The 14,910-nt window shown below is 49.2% G+C and overlaps 1 protein-coding gene across 3 annotated transcripts in view; it reads left to right on the forward strand.

Annotated features, from left to right (window-relative positions):
• Positions 1-391: 391 nt before the first annotated feature.
• SHTN1 (shootin 1) overlaps positions 392-14,910 on the forward strand; it is an 85,627-nt gene continuing 71,108 nt past the window's right edge. For all 3 annotated transcript variants that reach the window (XM_075215579.1, XM_075215581.1, XM_075215580.1), the window contains exons 1-2: positions 392-520; positions 10,047-10,099. In XM_075215579.1, the coding sequence (XP_075071680.1) occupies positions 457-520; positions 10,047-10,099 (117 nt within the window). In that variant the 5' untranslated portion in view covers positions 392-456. The remainder of the gene's footprint in view (positions 521-10,046; positions 10,100-14,910) is intronic.

The raw sequence follows: 14,910 nt of genomic DNA on the forward strand, positions 1-14,910 counted from the left end.
AAACAGTAATAAAACATAGGGACAGTGATACATTATATAGAGAATGGGGTCACCTCTCCCACTGATACAATAAATAGAGGATGGGGTCACCTCTCCCTATGATGTGATATACAGGGGATAGAGATACATTATACAGGGACTGTGATAGATTGTATATGGGACAGTGATACATTATATAAGGACAGTAATAAAACATAGGGACAGTGATACATTGCATAGAGATAGTAATATAATATAGGGACAGTAATAAAACTTAGGGACAATCAATGATATAATATAGGGACAGTGATACATTGTATCAGGACAGTGATACAATACCGGGACAGTGATACATTGTATCAGGATAGTGATACAATACAGGGAGCACCTGCCCTCGCCCCGCCCCCTCCCATTCTCGCACTTCCGGATACACGGAGCCGGCGTCTCCTCCGCTGCTTCCCGGGATCTGATCCGACAATGATCCGCTCGGAGGAGGTGGAGGACCGAGAGCTGGAGATTATCGCTGGACTAAAGGATCAGGGTGAGAGGCGGAGACCCCGGTGCTAACAGGGTGCCCCACCCCAATACCTGGCCCCCTCCCCCAGTATAGCTCCACCTGCACCACAGCCTCCCCACCTGCACCCTGACTACACCACAACCTCCCCACCTGCACCACAGCCTCCCCACCTGCACACTGACTACACCACAGCCTCCCCACCTGCACCCTGACTACACCACAACCTCCCCACCTGCACCACAGCCTCCCCACCTGCACCCTGACTACACCACAACCTCCCCACCTGCACCACAGCCTCCCCACCTGCACCCTGACTACACCACAACCTCCCCACCTGCACCACAGCCTCCCCACCTGCACCCTGACTACATCACAGCCTCCCCACCTGCACCACAGCCTCCCCACCTGCACCACAGCCTCCCCACCTGCACACTGACTACACCACAACCTCCCCACCTGCACCATAACCTCCCCACCTGCACACTGATTACACCACAGCCTCCCCACCTGTGACTACACCACAACCTCCCCACCTGCACCACAACCTCCCCACCTGCACACTGACTACACCACAACCTCCCCACCTGCACCACAGCCTCCCCACCTGCACCCTGACTACACCACAACCTCCCCACCTGCACCACAACCTCCCCACCTGCACACTGATTACACCACAGCCTCCCCACCTGCACCCTGACTACACCACAACCTCCCCACCTGCACCACAGCCTCCCCACCTGCACCCTGACTACACCACAACCTCCCCACCTGCACCACAGCCTCCCCACCTGCACCACAGCCTCCCCACCTGCACACTGACTACACCACAACCTCCCCACCTGCACCACAACCTCCCCACCTGCACACTGATTACACCACAGCCTCCCCACCTGCACACTGACTACACCACAACCTCCCCACCTGCACACTGACTACACCACAACCTCCCCACCTGCACCACAACCTCCCCACCTGCACACTGACTACACCACAGCCTCCCCACCTGCACACTGACTACACCACAACCTCCCCACCTGCACACTGACTACACCACAACCTCCCTCCCTCCACACTGACTACACCACAACCTCCCCACCTGCACGCTAACTACACCACAACCTCCCCACCTGCACGCTAACTACACCACAACCTCCCTCCCTCCACACTGACTACACCACAACCTCCCCACCTGTACACTGACTGCACCACAACCTCTCAACCTGCACCCTAACTACACCACAACCTCCCCACCTGCACACTGACTGCACCACAACCTCCCCACCTGCACACTGACTGCACCACAACCTCCCCACCTGCACACTAACTACACCACAACCTCCCCACCTGCACCCTGACTGCACCACAACCTCCCCACCTGCACACTAACTACACCACAACCTCTCAACCTGCACCCTAACTACACCACAACCTCCCCACCTGCACCCTGACTGCACCACAACCTCCCCACCTGCACCCTGACTGCACCACAACCTCCCCACCTGCACCCTGACTGCACCACAACCTCCCCACCTGCACCCTGACTGCACCACAACCTCCCCACCTGCACCCTGACTGCACCACAACCTCCCCACCTGCACCCTGACTGCACCACAACCTCCCCACCTGCACACTAACTACACCACAACCTCCCCACCTGCACACTGACTACACCACAACCTGCCCCCCTGCACACTGACTACACCACAACCTCTCCACCTGCACATTTCTGTATGCACCACAACCTCTCCACCTGCACACTGACTGCACCACAACCTCCCCACCTGCACACTGACTGCACCATAACCTCTCCACCTGCACACTGACTGCACCACAACCTCTCCACCTGCACATTTCTGTATGCACCACAACCTCTCCACCTGCACATTTCTGTATGCACCACAACCTCTCCACCTGCACACTGACTGCACCACAACCTCTCCACCTGCACACTGACTGCACCACAACCTCTCCACCTGCACATTTCTGTATGCACCACAACCTCTCCACCTGCACATTTCTGTATGCACCACAACCTCTCCACCTGCACACTGACTGCACCACAACCTCTCCACCTGCACACTGACTGCACCACAACCTCTCCACCTGCACACTGACTGCACCACAACCTCCCCACCTGCACACTGACTGCACCACAACCTCCCCACCTGCACCCTCAGTGCACCACAACCTCTCCACCTGCACATTTCTGTATGCACCAACCACAACCTCTCCACCTGCACCACAACCGCACTACACCTCCCCACATGCACACCGACTGCACTACAACCTCTCCACCTGCAACCATCCCACATCCACACTGATTGCACTACAACCTCTCCACCTGCACGCTGACCGCTCTACAACCTCCCCACCTGCACACTAACTACACAGTAATGTCGGTACAGATATACTATAGATCAAGTTTTTATTTTCCTCTATGACTCCAGTTGCTTGTTGCTGTGTGCAGTGTGTGCTAGCGGGAGGGGCAGGGTATGAGTGTGTGTTAGCGGGAGGGGAAGGGTGTGTACGGTGTGTGTTAGCGGGAGGGGAAGGGTGTGTGATGTGTGTGCTAGCGGGAGGGGCAGGGTGTGTACGGTGTGTGTTAGCGGGAAGGGCAGGGTGTGTGTGTGTGCAGGGTGTGTTACCGGGAGGGGCAAGGTGTGTACATTGCATGAACAAGGTGACAGGAGTGGTGTAAAGCAGGTACAGAGTGAAGGATAAGCACACGTTACCCTTTGTATATAAATAGTATTTATTGGAGGTGATGGTAATATGTGAAGCAACAACCCTACAGGGAAGATTTCCTATAATGATATCACTGTCTAATTATATTATATTACTGTCCACAGCTGAAACTTTCTGATTTAAGAGCTTGTAAGGTTCCACTTTATTCATCATTCATCTGTTTATTCTGAATCCAGCCCTCACTAACTGCCGAGAATGAGATCAATATGTCCTCAGGTGTGTATTGGGCCAGCGCCCTGACGCTCAGGTGTCGGGGCGTATTGGGCCAGCGCCCTGACGCTCAGGTGTCGGGGTGTATTGGGCCAGCGCCCTGACGCTCAGGTGTCGGGGCGTATTGGGCCAGCGCCCTGACGCTCAGGTGTCAGGGTGTATTGGGCCAGCGCCCTGACGCTCAGGTGTCGGGGCGTATTGGGCCAGAGCCCTGACGCTCAGGTGTCGGGGCGTATTGGGCCAGCGCCCTGACGCTCAGGTGTCGGGGCGTATTGGGCCAGCGCCCTGACGCTCAGGTGTCGGGGCGTATTGGGCCAGCGCCCTGACGCTCAGGTGTCGGGGCGTATTGGGCCAGCGCCCTGACGCTCAGGTGTCGGGCGTATTGGGCCAGCGCCCTGACGCTCAGGTGTCGGGGCGTATTGGGCCAGCGCCCTGAAGCTCAGGTGTCGGGGCGTATTGGGCCAGCGCCCTGAAGCTCAGGTGTCGGGGCGTATTGGGCCAGCGCCCTGACGCTCAGGTGTCGGGGCGTATTGGGCCAGCGCCCTGACGCTCAGGTGTCGGGGCGTATTGGGCCAGCGCCCTGACGCTCAGGTGTCGGGGCGTATTGGGCCAGCGCCCTGACGCTCAGGTGTCGGGGCGTATTGGGCCAGCGCCCTGACGCTCAGGTGTCGGGGCGTATTGGGCCAGCGCCCTGACGCTCAGGTGTCGGGGCGTATTGGGCCAGCGCCCTGACGCTCAGGTGTCGGGCGTATTGGGCCAGCGCCCTGACGCTCAGGTGTCGGGGCGTATTGGGCCAGCGCCCTGACGCTCAGGTGTCGGGGCGTATTGGGCCAGCGCCCTGACGCTCAGGTGTCGGGGCGTATTGGGCCAGCGCCCTGACGCTCAGGTGTCGGGGCGTATTGGGCCAGCGCCCTGACGCTCAGGTGTCGGGGCGTATTGGGCCAGCGCCCTGACGCTCAGGTGTCGGGGCGTATTGGGCCAGCGCCCTGACGCTCAGGTGTCGGGATGGGAAGGGTCAGAGTCCTGGCGGTCAGGTGTCGGGGCGTATTGGGTCAGCGCTCAGGTGTCGGGCTGGGGAGGGTCAGCGCTGGGATGTTGCACTGTGTGCAGCCTCCTTGTGGTGATGTAATGGGGGATGGTGGGTTTGTATATTGTCCTGGTTGTAGGTCCAGCCTGTGAGCCACAGAGGACGTGAACACACCCACATGCGCACAGCGTATGCCACCATTATACAACTAATTACTTTAGTAATATAAATGTATTTCCACAGTTGACACCGATGGTGTATTCCCCATAAAATCACATTATCTTTGTTATCAGTGGTCTAAGTCTAGAACTCTCCACACTCCACCTGAATGTGTGACACAGACAATCTGCTGTCTCCATATCCCAGTACATCTAGGTTTGCTCAATCCTGTGAGTCCAGTTTTATGTTAAATAACGACCTTATAAAGCTCAAGCAATCCAGCTGCATTTGACGAACTTCATGGGTGCTATAGAGGGGTTAGTCGGAGGGGATAGAGATCTGCGGATAGCAAAAGGTCACTGACCTATATGTAGATCCGATGGCCGGTGCATAGTTCCAGTCTGGTGCCCGGCGTGTAGAACAGACCCCACAGTCTGGTGCCCGGCGTGTAGAACAGACCCCACAGTCTGGTGCCCGGCGTGTAGAACAGACCCCACAGTCTGGTGCCCGGCGTGTAAAACAGACCCCACAGTCTGGTGCCCGGCGTGTAAAACAGACCCCACAGCCTGGTGCAGGCGCGTAGAACAGACCCCACAGTCTATTTTATATGAATCACTAAGTTTCTAATATAAACGGAAGTACTTATCACTGTACACATGACTTACCATATAGTACATAATCCTTTTATATATCGTTTTGTCACATACATAAACTGGGATTTTTTTCTCTGAGTGATTTATTTTGTCTATTTTTAACCTCGGCAGTTCTTAGGCCAACAACATCCTTAGTCCACAGCTGCGCGGTGGCGATTTCAAATGTAAAATCCTGTACCGGAGATCGCTCATTAGAGTCATAGAGGCCAATAGTAGCAGCTTCACAGTGCTTAAAGGGAGGTGGTGGATTTCAAACTATAATATAAAAACACCTGTGTGTATTCTACAATCGAACATTACATGGACATTGAGGAGAAAGCAGAGAAGGCTGAAAATCATAGCAGATATTACCAGGATAAAGGAGAAAGAAAACAACAGAAACTGATAAGTCAGACAAAGGCCGTAAGACAGAAACAAACTGAGGTAGCTTAGGAACGACGGACAATATATAGAAGGAGATTTATCAGGTGTGTCTTCTCTCACTGCTTCTACCTCTCTGGCTTTAGAGTCCACAAACTCTTGGTAGGACAGTTAAGGAACCTTTGAAAGCTCTGCCAATATCACCACGTGAACGATTAGCAGTTGTGAGCAGTTTGGTGGATAAGCTGCGTTTAAAGCTAAATAGAGAGAAGGAAGAGAAGACCTATTGAAGATAGAGAGGGGGTGTCGATCAGACATTGTATACACTACTCCAGGTATACATGATGTATTGAGTGGGATCAGACTTCAGGAATGAAGAAGGTGGATGTCATAAGCTGTTGCAGTGATTAATCCCCGGATACCCCAATACGACAGGTGTGTTATCGGGATAAAGAATCATGCTGTGATTGTAATGTACAGTTACACGGCTTCCGCTATGGAGCAGGGTTCACATATAACTCCTGGCACATAGGAATATGCGGAAAGAAATCCTGGAAGTCAGATGTATGACAAGTGTCTGCCATGGACAAGTCTGATATCAATGTGGTTTTCCTGAAGAAACAATCGGAACATAACTTCATATATCAGGAAAACGATGTATCCAGCAAACAACTGGACGACGTAATACAAAAAGCTGCCAATACCCATAATTAATAATCCTGGAATTGTGGTCTTTCCATCTGATCTGTACACCACGTCCTCTAAGCCGGTCATGTATCCATACATTTTCTTACAATGTCACATACCTGATTAGCTGTCAAATAAATGGCTGACATCATTTTATCACATTGAACTATTATGGTAAAGTATTATATAATATAGTAAATTCTGTTTAGTGATAAATGTTTGCTTGCCTGTAAAATAATAATTCTCAACACATTTGGAATATATGATTCACCGAACTTTAAATATCTCAACTCTCCGTGGGCTCCATATAATCTGGATTCCGTGTGCTCTGGCCAAAGTGTCTCATGATCTTATTGGTGCTAAATCTTTGGTTATTTCCTCTTTTAATTCTTCTGCCTTTGATAACATCGACCTCGCCCTCCTCACCCAGTCTCTCAGCTCTTGGTATAGAACACACCCCTCAATCATATTCTCCAATCATTCCTTCAGTGTCTCCTGCTCAGCTTTCCTTGTATCAGTTGGGGTACCCCCGGGGCTGCACCCCCTTTATCTCATCTCTACATTTCTCCCACTGGTAACCAGATTTGCTGGTTTGGTGTTCAGAGACCCATCCTTGTCCCTCGTCCCGTGTGCTCAGTCCCTCTGACTAACACGTCTGTAATGTCATCCTTCCTCCTGAAACATTATCTCTCCAAAACTAAACTTCTTGTGTTCTCAACTTCCATGAGCACCCACATACCTGAAATCTATATGTCTGTAACTCTCCCATGACCCAGCCCGTTGCCTTGGACTCACAATTACTCCCAGCGTATAATATCTGGCAACATCACGTCTTTGTCTCACTAAGAAAGCTGCTATATACTCTAATAACACCCTGTTATCTCCCTACCATAATTACTACAGCTCATTCCATTAAGCAAACCAACATCTATCAAATCCCTCTCACGCAGTGCCAGACTGATCTTACTATAAACCCCTCCACACCTCTGAATCACCCAGTATGTCTTCACTAGTCTCCATAGTCTCCAGCAACCAACCCCGATAGACCTATCTGATCGAACAATGACCAACTCTTCTCATCCTCCCTTATTACCACTTATCATATCTTCCTCTAGGACTTCTCCCGTGCTGCCCCCATACTTTGAAATGCACTAACCTTCCCTACTCTAACCCCTGTGGGACATATATTCGTACTTCTGTCACCCTACCCTTTATACTTACAGCCATTCCCTGTAATCACATCTTTTCAGATGAGCCCGAAAAATTCTAGAAGCGCCCTTGGTCTAGTTACCTGCTGTAACGTGTGCCCTGTAACAACTCCCCCACCCTGCACCTGTCTATAAGGTAGAACGTAGCTGCATGGCCTTCGTCCTGCGGAGCGCTGTGTCGTACCTCCTCGTGGGAACACTGGCGGCTGCTCCATTGTACAGATAACCACTTGGTTCCTTTTGTTTCGATCCTCTTTAGATTGTAACCTCTTGTGAGCCAGGTTCTCTCCCCTTCTGTTCCACAGAACCCCCTCCTGTTTTGTTTTCAATCCCTGATTGTATAATGCAGCAGAATATAATGTTGCTTTATAAATAAAGGATAATAAGGTATGTATAGGTGCAATAATATTATATATAATATCTAAAAGTAATATAATGTAATAATATAATATGCACAGAAATGTAAAGGTGCAAATGTAAAGACAGGGAATGGGGGAGTGAGGCGATGGGGTGCACTAGTTGGGCTGTGCCCACTTATGGGTACTTGACACATCATGAATGGAGCTATCTCTGTATTGTCCAAGTGAATAATTGAAAATATCCACTCAGAATTTAACCCATGATCCAGAAGCGTATGTCACACGTTAAATTACCATGTACATGGTTAAATGCACTGAAGCGACATGCATCGTAATACTGAAGGGGCTAGACTCTTGTTAGGAGAGCACCCAATATGGCGGCTGCTGGTGTTGGGACAGCACCCGATGGGCCAGCTGCTGGTGTTGGCACAGCACTCGATGGGCCAGCTGCTGGTGTTGGCACAGCACCCGATGGGCCAGCTGCTGGTGTTGGCACAGCACCCGATGGGCCAGCTGCTGGTGTTGGGACAGCACCCGATGGGCCAGCTGCTGGTGTTGGGACAGCACCCGATGGGCCAGCTGCTGGTGTTGGGACAGCACCCGATGGGCCAGCTGCTGGTGTTGGGACAGCACCCGATGGGCCAGCTGCTGGTGTTGGGACAGCACCCGATGGGCCAGCTGCTGGTGTTGGGACAGCACTCGATGGGCCAGCTGCTGGTGTTGGGACAGCACCCGATGGGCCAGCTGCTGGTGTTGGGACAGCACCCGATGGGCCAGCTGCTGGTGTTGGGACAGCACCCGATGGGCCAGCTGCTGGTGTTGGGACAGCACCCGATGGGCCAGCTGCTGGTGTTGGGACAGCACCCGATGGGCCAGCTGCTGGTGTTGGGACAGCACCCGATGGGCCAGCTGCTGGTGTTGGGACAGCACCCGATGGGCCAGCTGCTGGTGTTGGGACAGCACCCGATGGGCCAGCTGCTGGTGTTGGGACAGCACCCGATGGGCCAGCTGCTTGTGTTGGGACAGCACCCGATGGGCCAGCTGCCGGCGTTAGGGGAGCACCCGATGGGCCAGTTGCTGGTGTTGGGACAGCACCCGTTGTGCCTTATGCTGATCTCTCCATGTACACAGTCAGGCTTTAATGTGGTAGTAACTTGTCTTCCAATTGCTGTTTTCAGTGTACAGTATTTAGGCTGATTTGTATGTAGGAGATTTTGTCTCTTTAATACTGAACAAGGATACAAATACTGAGACATTGTGTCCTCACACACCTGTGTAAACATCCACTTTATGTACCTTCCGCTCCCACTGTCTCTCCTCCTGTCGGGGCACAATGGAGCTTTAGGAAGCCGTAAAGAGGATTTGTGCCCGATAATGTGATGCTGACACATAAACAAGTGATTTACAAGACTGTCGGCTGAATGGGAAATACAATAAGAATACAATATGGATGAAGCTCTTCTAACCTGTCCTGGAGATATTCACCCTGTTAGAGGCTGGAGAATGAGAGGATACAATTATATACAATGTATCAAGCTGTATATTCCATCACTGTGTCACGTGTGTATGTGCTAATGTACACGGATACGTTCACACTGACATGACAGTATAGCAGTATATTATCTGTGTGCGGTGTCAGAATACGATCACTGTGAAAGCAGATTTACTGATTGGCCTGTACTCACCCTCCCACCACTTTTACAATGTGTTGTTTTATCTTTACTTTATGCTTTCCAGCCATGTATTGATACCATCAGACAGCTGTTTTATCCAGGGGTAACACGAATAAAGAACTTTGATTGATAATATAGATACAAGGCTGAAGAGCATGCAGGATTAATGATTTAGTAGAAGTTGTAAGAGGGTGTATTCATTTGTTTATCCTAAATAATAATAAAAATATTAATGTGCAAACCAATAAAAACCGTCTGACAGTGGGAAACCTTTCAAATTGTTAGTAGATACCCGCAATCATCATTGTGATTAGTGCAGTTGTGTAACAGACAGTAACACGTCTGATGTCATCATTGGGATTTAGCCCTTGGTAGATAGTGTGAGGTCGGGGGAGACCCCACAGCTGGTGGGTGAGGGGCTCAAAGAGAATTCTGTCTCATTATCTAAATCTCCTTTATTTCATTTCAGCAATTGAACAATTTGAAGAACTTAAAACAGAAAATGAGAAAAATAAGGATGAGGTACGTCTTGAAAATAACCTTTATAACATACACATTTATATAGTGATGTGTAAATCTGTATGTACATACACTATATGGACAAAGGTATTTGGCCTCACCTGTTAATTATTGAATTGAGGTGTTTCAATCAGACCCGTTGCCAGAGGTGTATAACATCCAGCACCAGCCATGCAGTCTCCATTTGTAAACATTTGTGAAAGTCGTTCTGAAGATCTCAGTGACTACAAGCGTGGTACTGTGATAGGATGTGTGGTACTGTGATAGGATGTGTGGTGCTGTGATAGGATGTGCGGTACTGTGATAGGATGTGTGGTACTGTGATAGGATGTGTGGTACTGTGATAGGATGTGCGGTACTGTGATAGGATGTGCGGTACTGTGATAGGATGTGCGGTACTGTGATAGGATGTGCGGTACTGTGATAGGATGTGTGGTACTGTGATAGGATGTGTGGTGCTGTGATAGGATGTGTGGTACTGTGATAGGATGTGCAGTACTGTGATAGGATGTGTGGTGCTGTGATAGGATGTGCGGTACTGTGATAGGATGTGCGGTACTGTGATAGGATGTGCGGTACTGTGATAGGATGTGCGGTACTGTGATAGGATGTGCGGTACTGTGATAGGATGTGCGGTACTGTGATAGGATGTGCGGTACTGTGATAGGATGTGCGGTACTGTGATAGGATGTGCGGTACTGTGATAGGATGTGCGATACTGTGATAGGATGTGCGGTACTGTGATAGGATGTGCGGTGCTGTGATAGGATGTGCGGTACTGTGATAGGATGTGCGGTACTGTGATAGGATGTGCGGTACTGTGATAGGATGTGCGGTACTGTGATAGGATGTGTGGTACTGTGATAGGATGTGTGGTGCTGTGATAGGATGTGTGGTACTGTGATAGGATGTGTGGTACTGTGATAGGATGTGTGGTACTGTGATAGGATGTGTGGTACTGTGATAGGATGTGTGGTACTGTGATAGGATGTGTGGTACTGTGATAGGATGTGTGGTACTGTGATAGGATGTGTGGTGCTGTGATAGGATGTGTGGTACTGTGATAGGATGTGTGATACTGTGAAAGGATGTGCAGTACTGTGATAGGATGTGCGGTACTGTGATAGGATGTGCGGTACTGTGATAGGATGTGCGGTACTGTGATAGGATGTGTGGTGCTGTGATAGGATGTGTGGTACTGTGATAGGATGTGTGGTACTGTGATAGGATGTGTGGTACTGTGATAGGATGTGTGGTACTGTGATAGGATGTGTGGTACTGTGATAGGATGTGTGGTACTGTGATAGGATGTGTGGTGCTGTGATAGGATGTGTGGTACTGTGATAGGATGTGTGGTACTGTGATAGGATGTGTGGTACTGTGATAGGATGTGTGGTACTGTGATAGGATGTGTGGTACTGTGATAGGATGTGTGGTACTGTGATAGGATGTGTGGTACTGTGATAGGATGTGTGGTACTGTGATAGATGTCACCTTTATAATAAGACAGTTCCTGAAATTTCATCCCTGCTGGATATTCTACGGTCAACTGTAAGTGATATTATTAGAAAGTGGAAGCGTTTAGGAACAACAGCAACTCAGCCACGAAGCAGAAGACCATGTAAAATCACAGAGCGGGTTCAACGACTGCTAAGGCGCATGGTGCGTAAAAGTCGCCAACACTCTGCTGATTCCATAGCTGAAGAGTTCCGAACTTCCACTGACATTAATGTAAGAACAAAAACTGTGCAGCGGGAGCTTAATGGAATAGATCTCCATGGCCGAGCAGCTGCATGCAGCCTCACATGGATGGAGTGGTGTAAAGCACATGGACCCGGGACTGTGGAAACGTGTTCTGTGGAGATCATGAATCACGCTTCTCTGTTTGCAGTCAGATGGGAAAGTCTGGGTTTGATGAATGTTGGGAGAACTTTACCTGCGTGACTGCATTATACCAACTGGAACGGAGATTGTGAGCCAGGTCTTCTCGTCCAACATCAGTGTCTGACCTCATAAATGTTCTACAGAATGAATGGGCACAAATTCCCACAGAAACACTCCAACATCTTGTGGAGCCTTCTAAGAAGAGTGGAAGCTGTTATCGCTGCAAAAGGGCGATCAACTCCATATTAAAGTATATGTGTTTAAACACAATGTCATTACAGTCCCTGTTGGTGTAATGGTCAAGCGTCCGAATACTTTTGTTCATGTAGTGTATGTATAAGTGTGTGTGTGTGTGTGTGTGTGTGTATATATAATATATATATATATATACCTATATTATACATGCATGACCCCTGCTTGTATATATAATGCAGGCATGAGACATAAAACATGCATGTACATACCTACCACATGCACACACATATGTACATATAGAACTCATGTGCATATATGTATTTATATATCATGTTATTTAATCATGTGTATATATATTGTGTAATTAATGTCAGGCACAAATGCAGTTGCATCATTTCCGTATTTCCATGTCCCATACGCTGTATGTACGTGTGCTATATACTGTAAGTGACAAAATGGGGTCTCACTTGATGATATCACACTATGTTTGGTGCTTCTCTTTCTTTTGTTTACGTGTGTGTGTGTGTGTGTGTGTGTGTGTGTGTGTGTATATATATATATATATATATGTGTATATGGGCACTTCAGACTTTTCAATGGCAGTACTCACTACCTGAGGAGAGGTTTCCTCATCATGCCAAGGTTTAAGGAGGTTAACATGATATATTTGCTCCTCCCTTCTCCTATCTAACTGGCGGACTCTGTAATTGACAGGACCGACAGCCTCTACAACTTCATATGGACCCTGCCAATGGGCGAAAAGTTTGCTTTCCTGTGTGGGAACCAGGACTAGGACCTTGTCCCCAGGCTTGAAAGATCGAACAACAGCACTTTTATCATAACTTTTTCTCTGTCGTTCCTGAGCCTCTTTTACATGTTGCTGCACAATGGGCCCTATCTTTCCTAGCCTCTCATACATTTGGGACACAAATTGGACCATATTTGGCTCCCTGGGACCTTGCTGCTCCCACCCTTCTTTTAACATATCCAAGATACCCCTGGGCTGTCTCCCAAACAATAACTCAAAGGGACTAAACCCTGTTGAAGCTTGAGGTACCTCACGGATGGCAAACATCAAATAGGGAATAAGAATGTCCCAATCTTTTTTTTCTTGAGCCACTGCTTTCCTGAGCATGTGCTTTAATGTGCGGTTAAAGCGTTCCACCAAGCCATCCGTTTGTGGATGGTATACAGAGGTGTGAAGCGCCGTAACCCCTAGCAACTGGCACATGTCCTTCATCAGTTTAGACATGAATGGAGTACCCTGATCTGTGAGAATTTCTTTGGGTATTCCCAAGCGTGTAAACATCAATACAAGTTCCTTAGCTATGGTGCTGGACTTTATGTTTCGTAGGGGAATTGCCTCTGGATACCTGGTTGCTTAGTCAAGCACCACTAGTATATATTGGTGCCCACGTGTGTATTTTTTCAGTGGCCCCACAAGGTCCATAGCTATCCGTTCAAAGGAAACTTGTACTATTGGTATAGGAATGAGAGGTGCCCTGTACATGGATTTGGGACAGGCTCTCTGACAAATGGGACAGGACCGGCAATACTTTTTCACTGCCATGTGTACACCGGCCAGTAAAACCTAAGCAGAACTCGTTCCCATGTTTTATACTCCCCTAGGTGTTCCCCCACAGACGTGTGTGTGCTGCTTTTAACACTAGGGGTATATGGACCTGAGGAACCATTAATTGTTCTACGTTTTCCCCCTGTACAGTAGCAACTCTATACAGAAAATTATTTTTAACAATAAAATATGGTATACCTTCTGCAGGCTGGGCGGCTTTCACTACCCTCATTTGCTGTAGCGCACAAAACCTTTCTACCATGGTGGCAAGCTCTTCATAAGTTTGTGGGTCTTATTGCAGAACCCACCTTTGCAAATCGCGGTTCAGCCCCCAGATGCAGTGATCTATCGCCAGAACTTCAATAATCCGAGAAGGCGAATTCTCCTCAGGCTGCAGCCATTTCTTTAAAAGACTTGCACTCTGACCAGTTTTTCTTTACCATAGCGCCATCGGTGATAGCGCTGGGCTCGGCCTGGCCCGGAAACTCCAATGCGAGCCAATATCTCAGACTTTAGGCACAAATAATCAGAGGCCCGTTCCTCATCTAGATCCATATAAGCTTGCTGAGCTTCACCAGTCAGATATGGCGCCAGTCTCTCAGCCCAATCTTTAGGAGGCCATTTTGCCCTTTTTGCAAGTCTCTCAAAATACACGATATGCTTCTACGTCATCAGCTGGTGACATTTTCTGGAGAACAGGACCAAGTGGTTCATTTCTGTCATGTCTCAACTGGCTTAACTCTTCCCTTATGAGCCTTGTGTTTTCCACCTGTGCCTCGGTGACTCGTAGCATCTGAGCTTGCTGCGCAGCGGCCACATTCACGAGGGTTCTCAGTACTTCCTCCATGTTGACGTATGCGCGGGTTGGGTAGCGGAAACTTTCTTCCCGGAGTATCCCACTCCTGACACCACTTGTGGCAAGAGCCCGCTACTGCAGAAGTACACGCGAACAACTTCTTCCTTTTTATGTAGTTTTATTGTCAGGATGGTAAATGTTTTGACACCGTATACTTTTACAGCAATTATGGAGACCCTAAACGCTTACTATACATAGACCAGCTCTCACTCAGGACCAGCCAGCTTCCCCAGCGTTGGTCTCAGTGAACAAATGACACAAACAAGCTTTTATACATGATACTCCTCCCCCAGCCTTAGTTTGATG

The sequence above is a fragment of the Mixophyes fleayi genome, chromosome 6, assembly GCF_038048845.1.
Source record: "Mixophyes fleayi isolate aMixFle1 chromosome 6, aMixFle1.hap1, whole genome shotgun sequence".
In the NCBI taxonomy this organism is placed as follows: Eukaryota; Metazoa; Chordata; class Amphibia; order Anura; family Limnodynastidae; genus Mixophyes; species Mixophyes fleayi.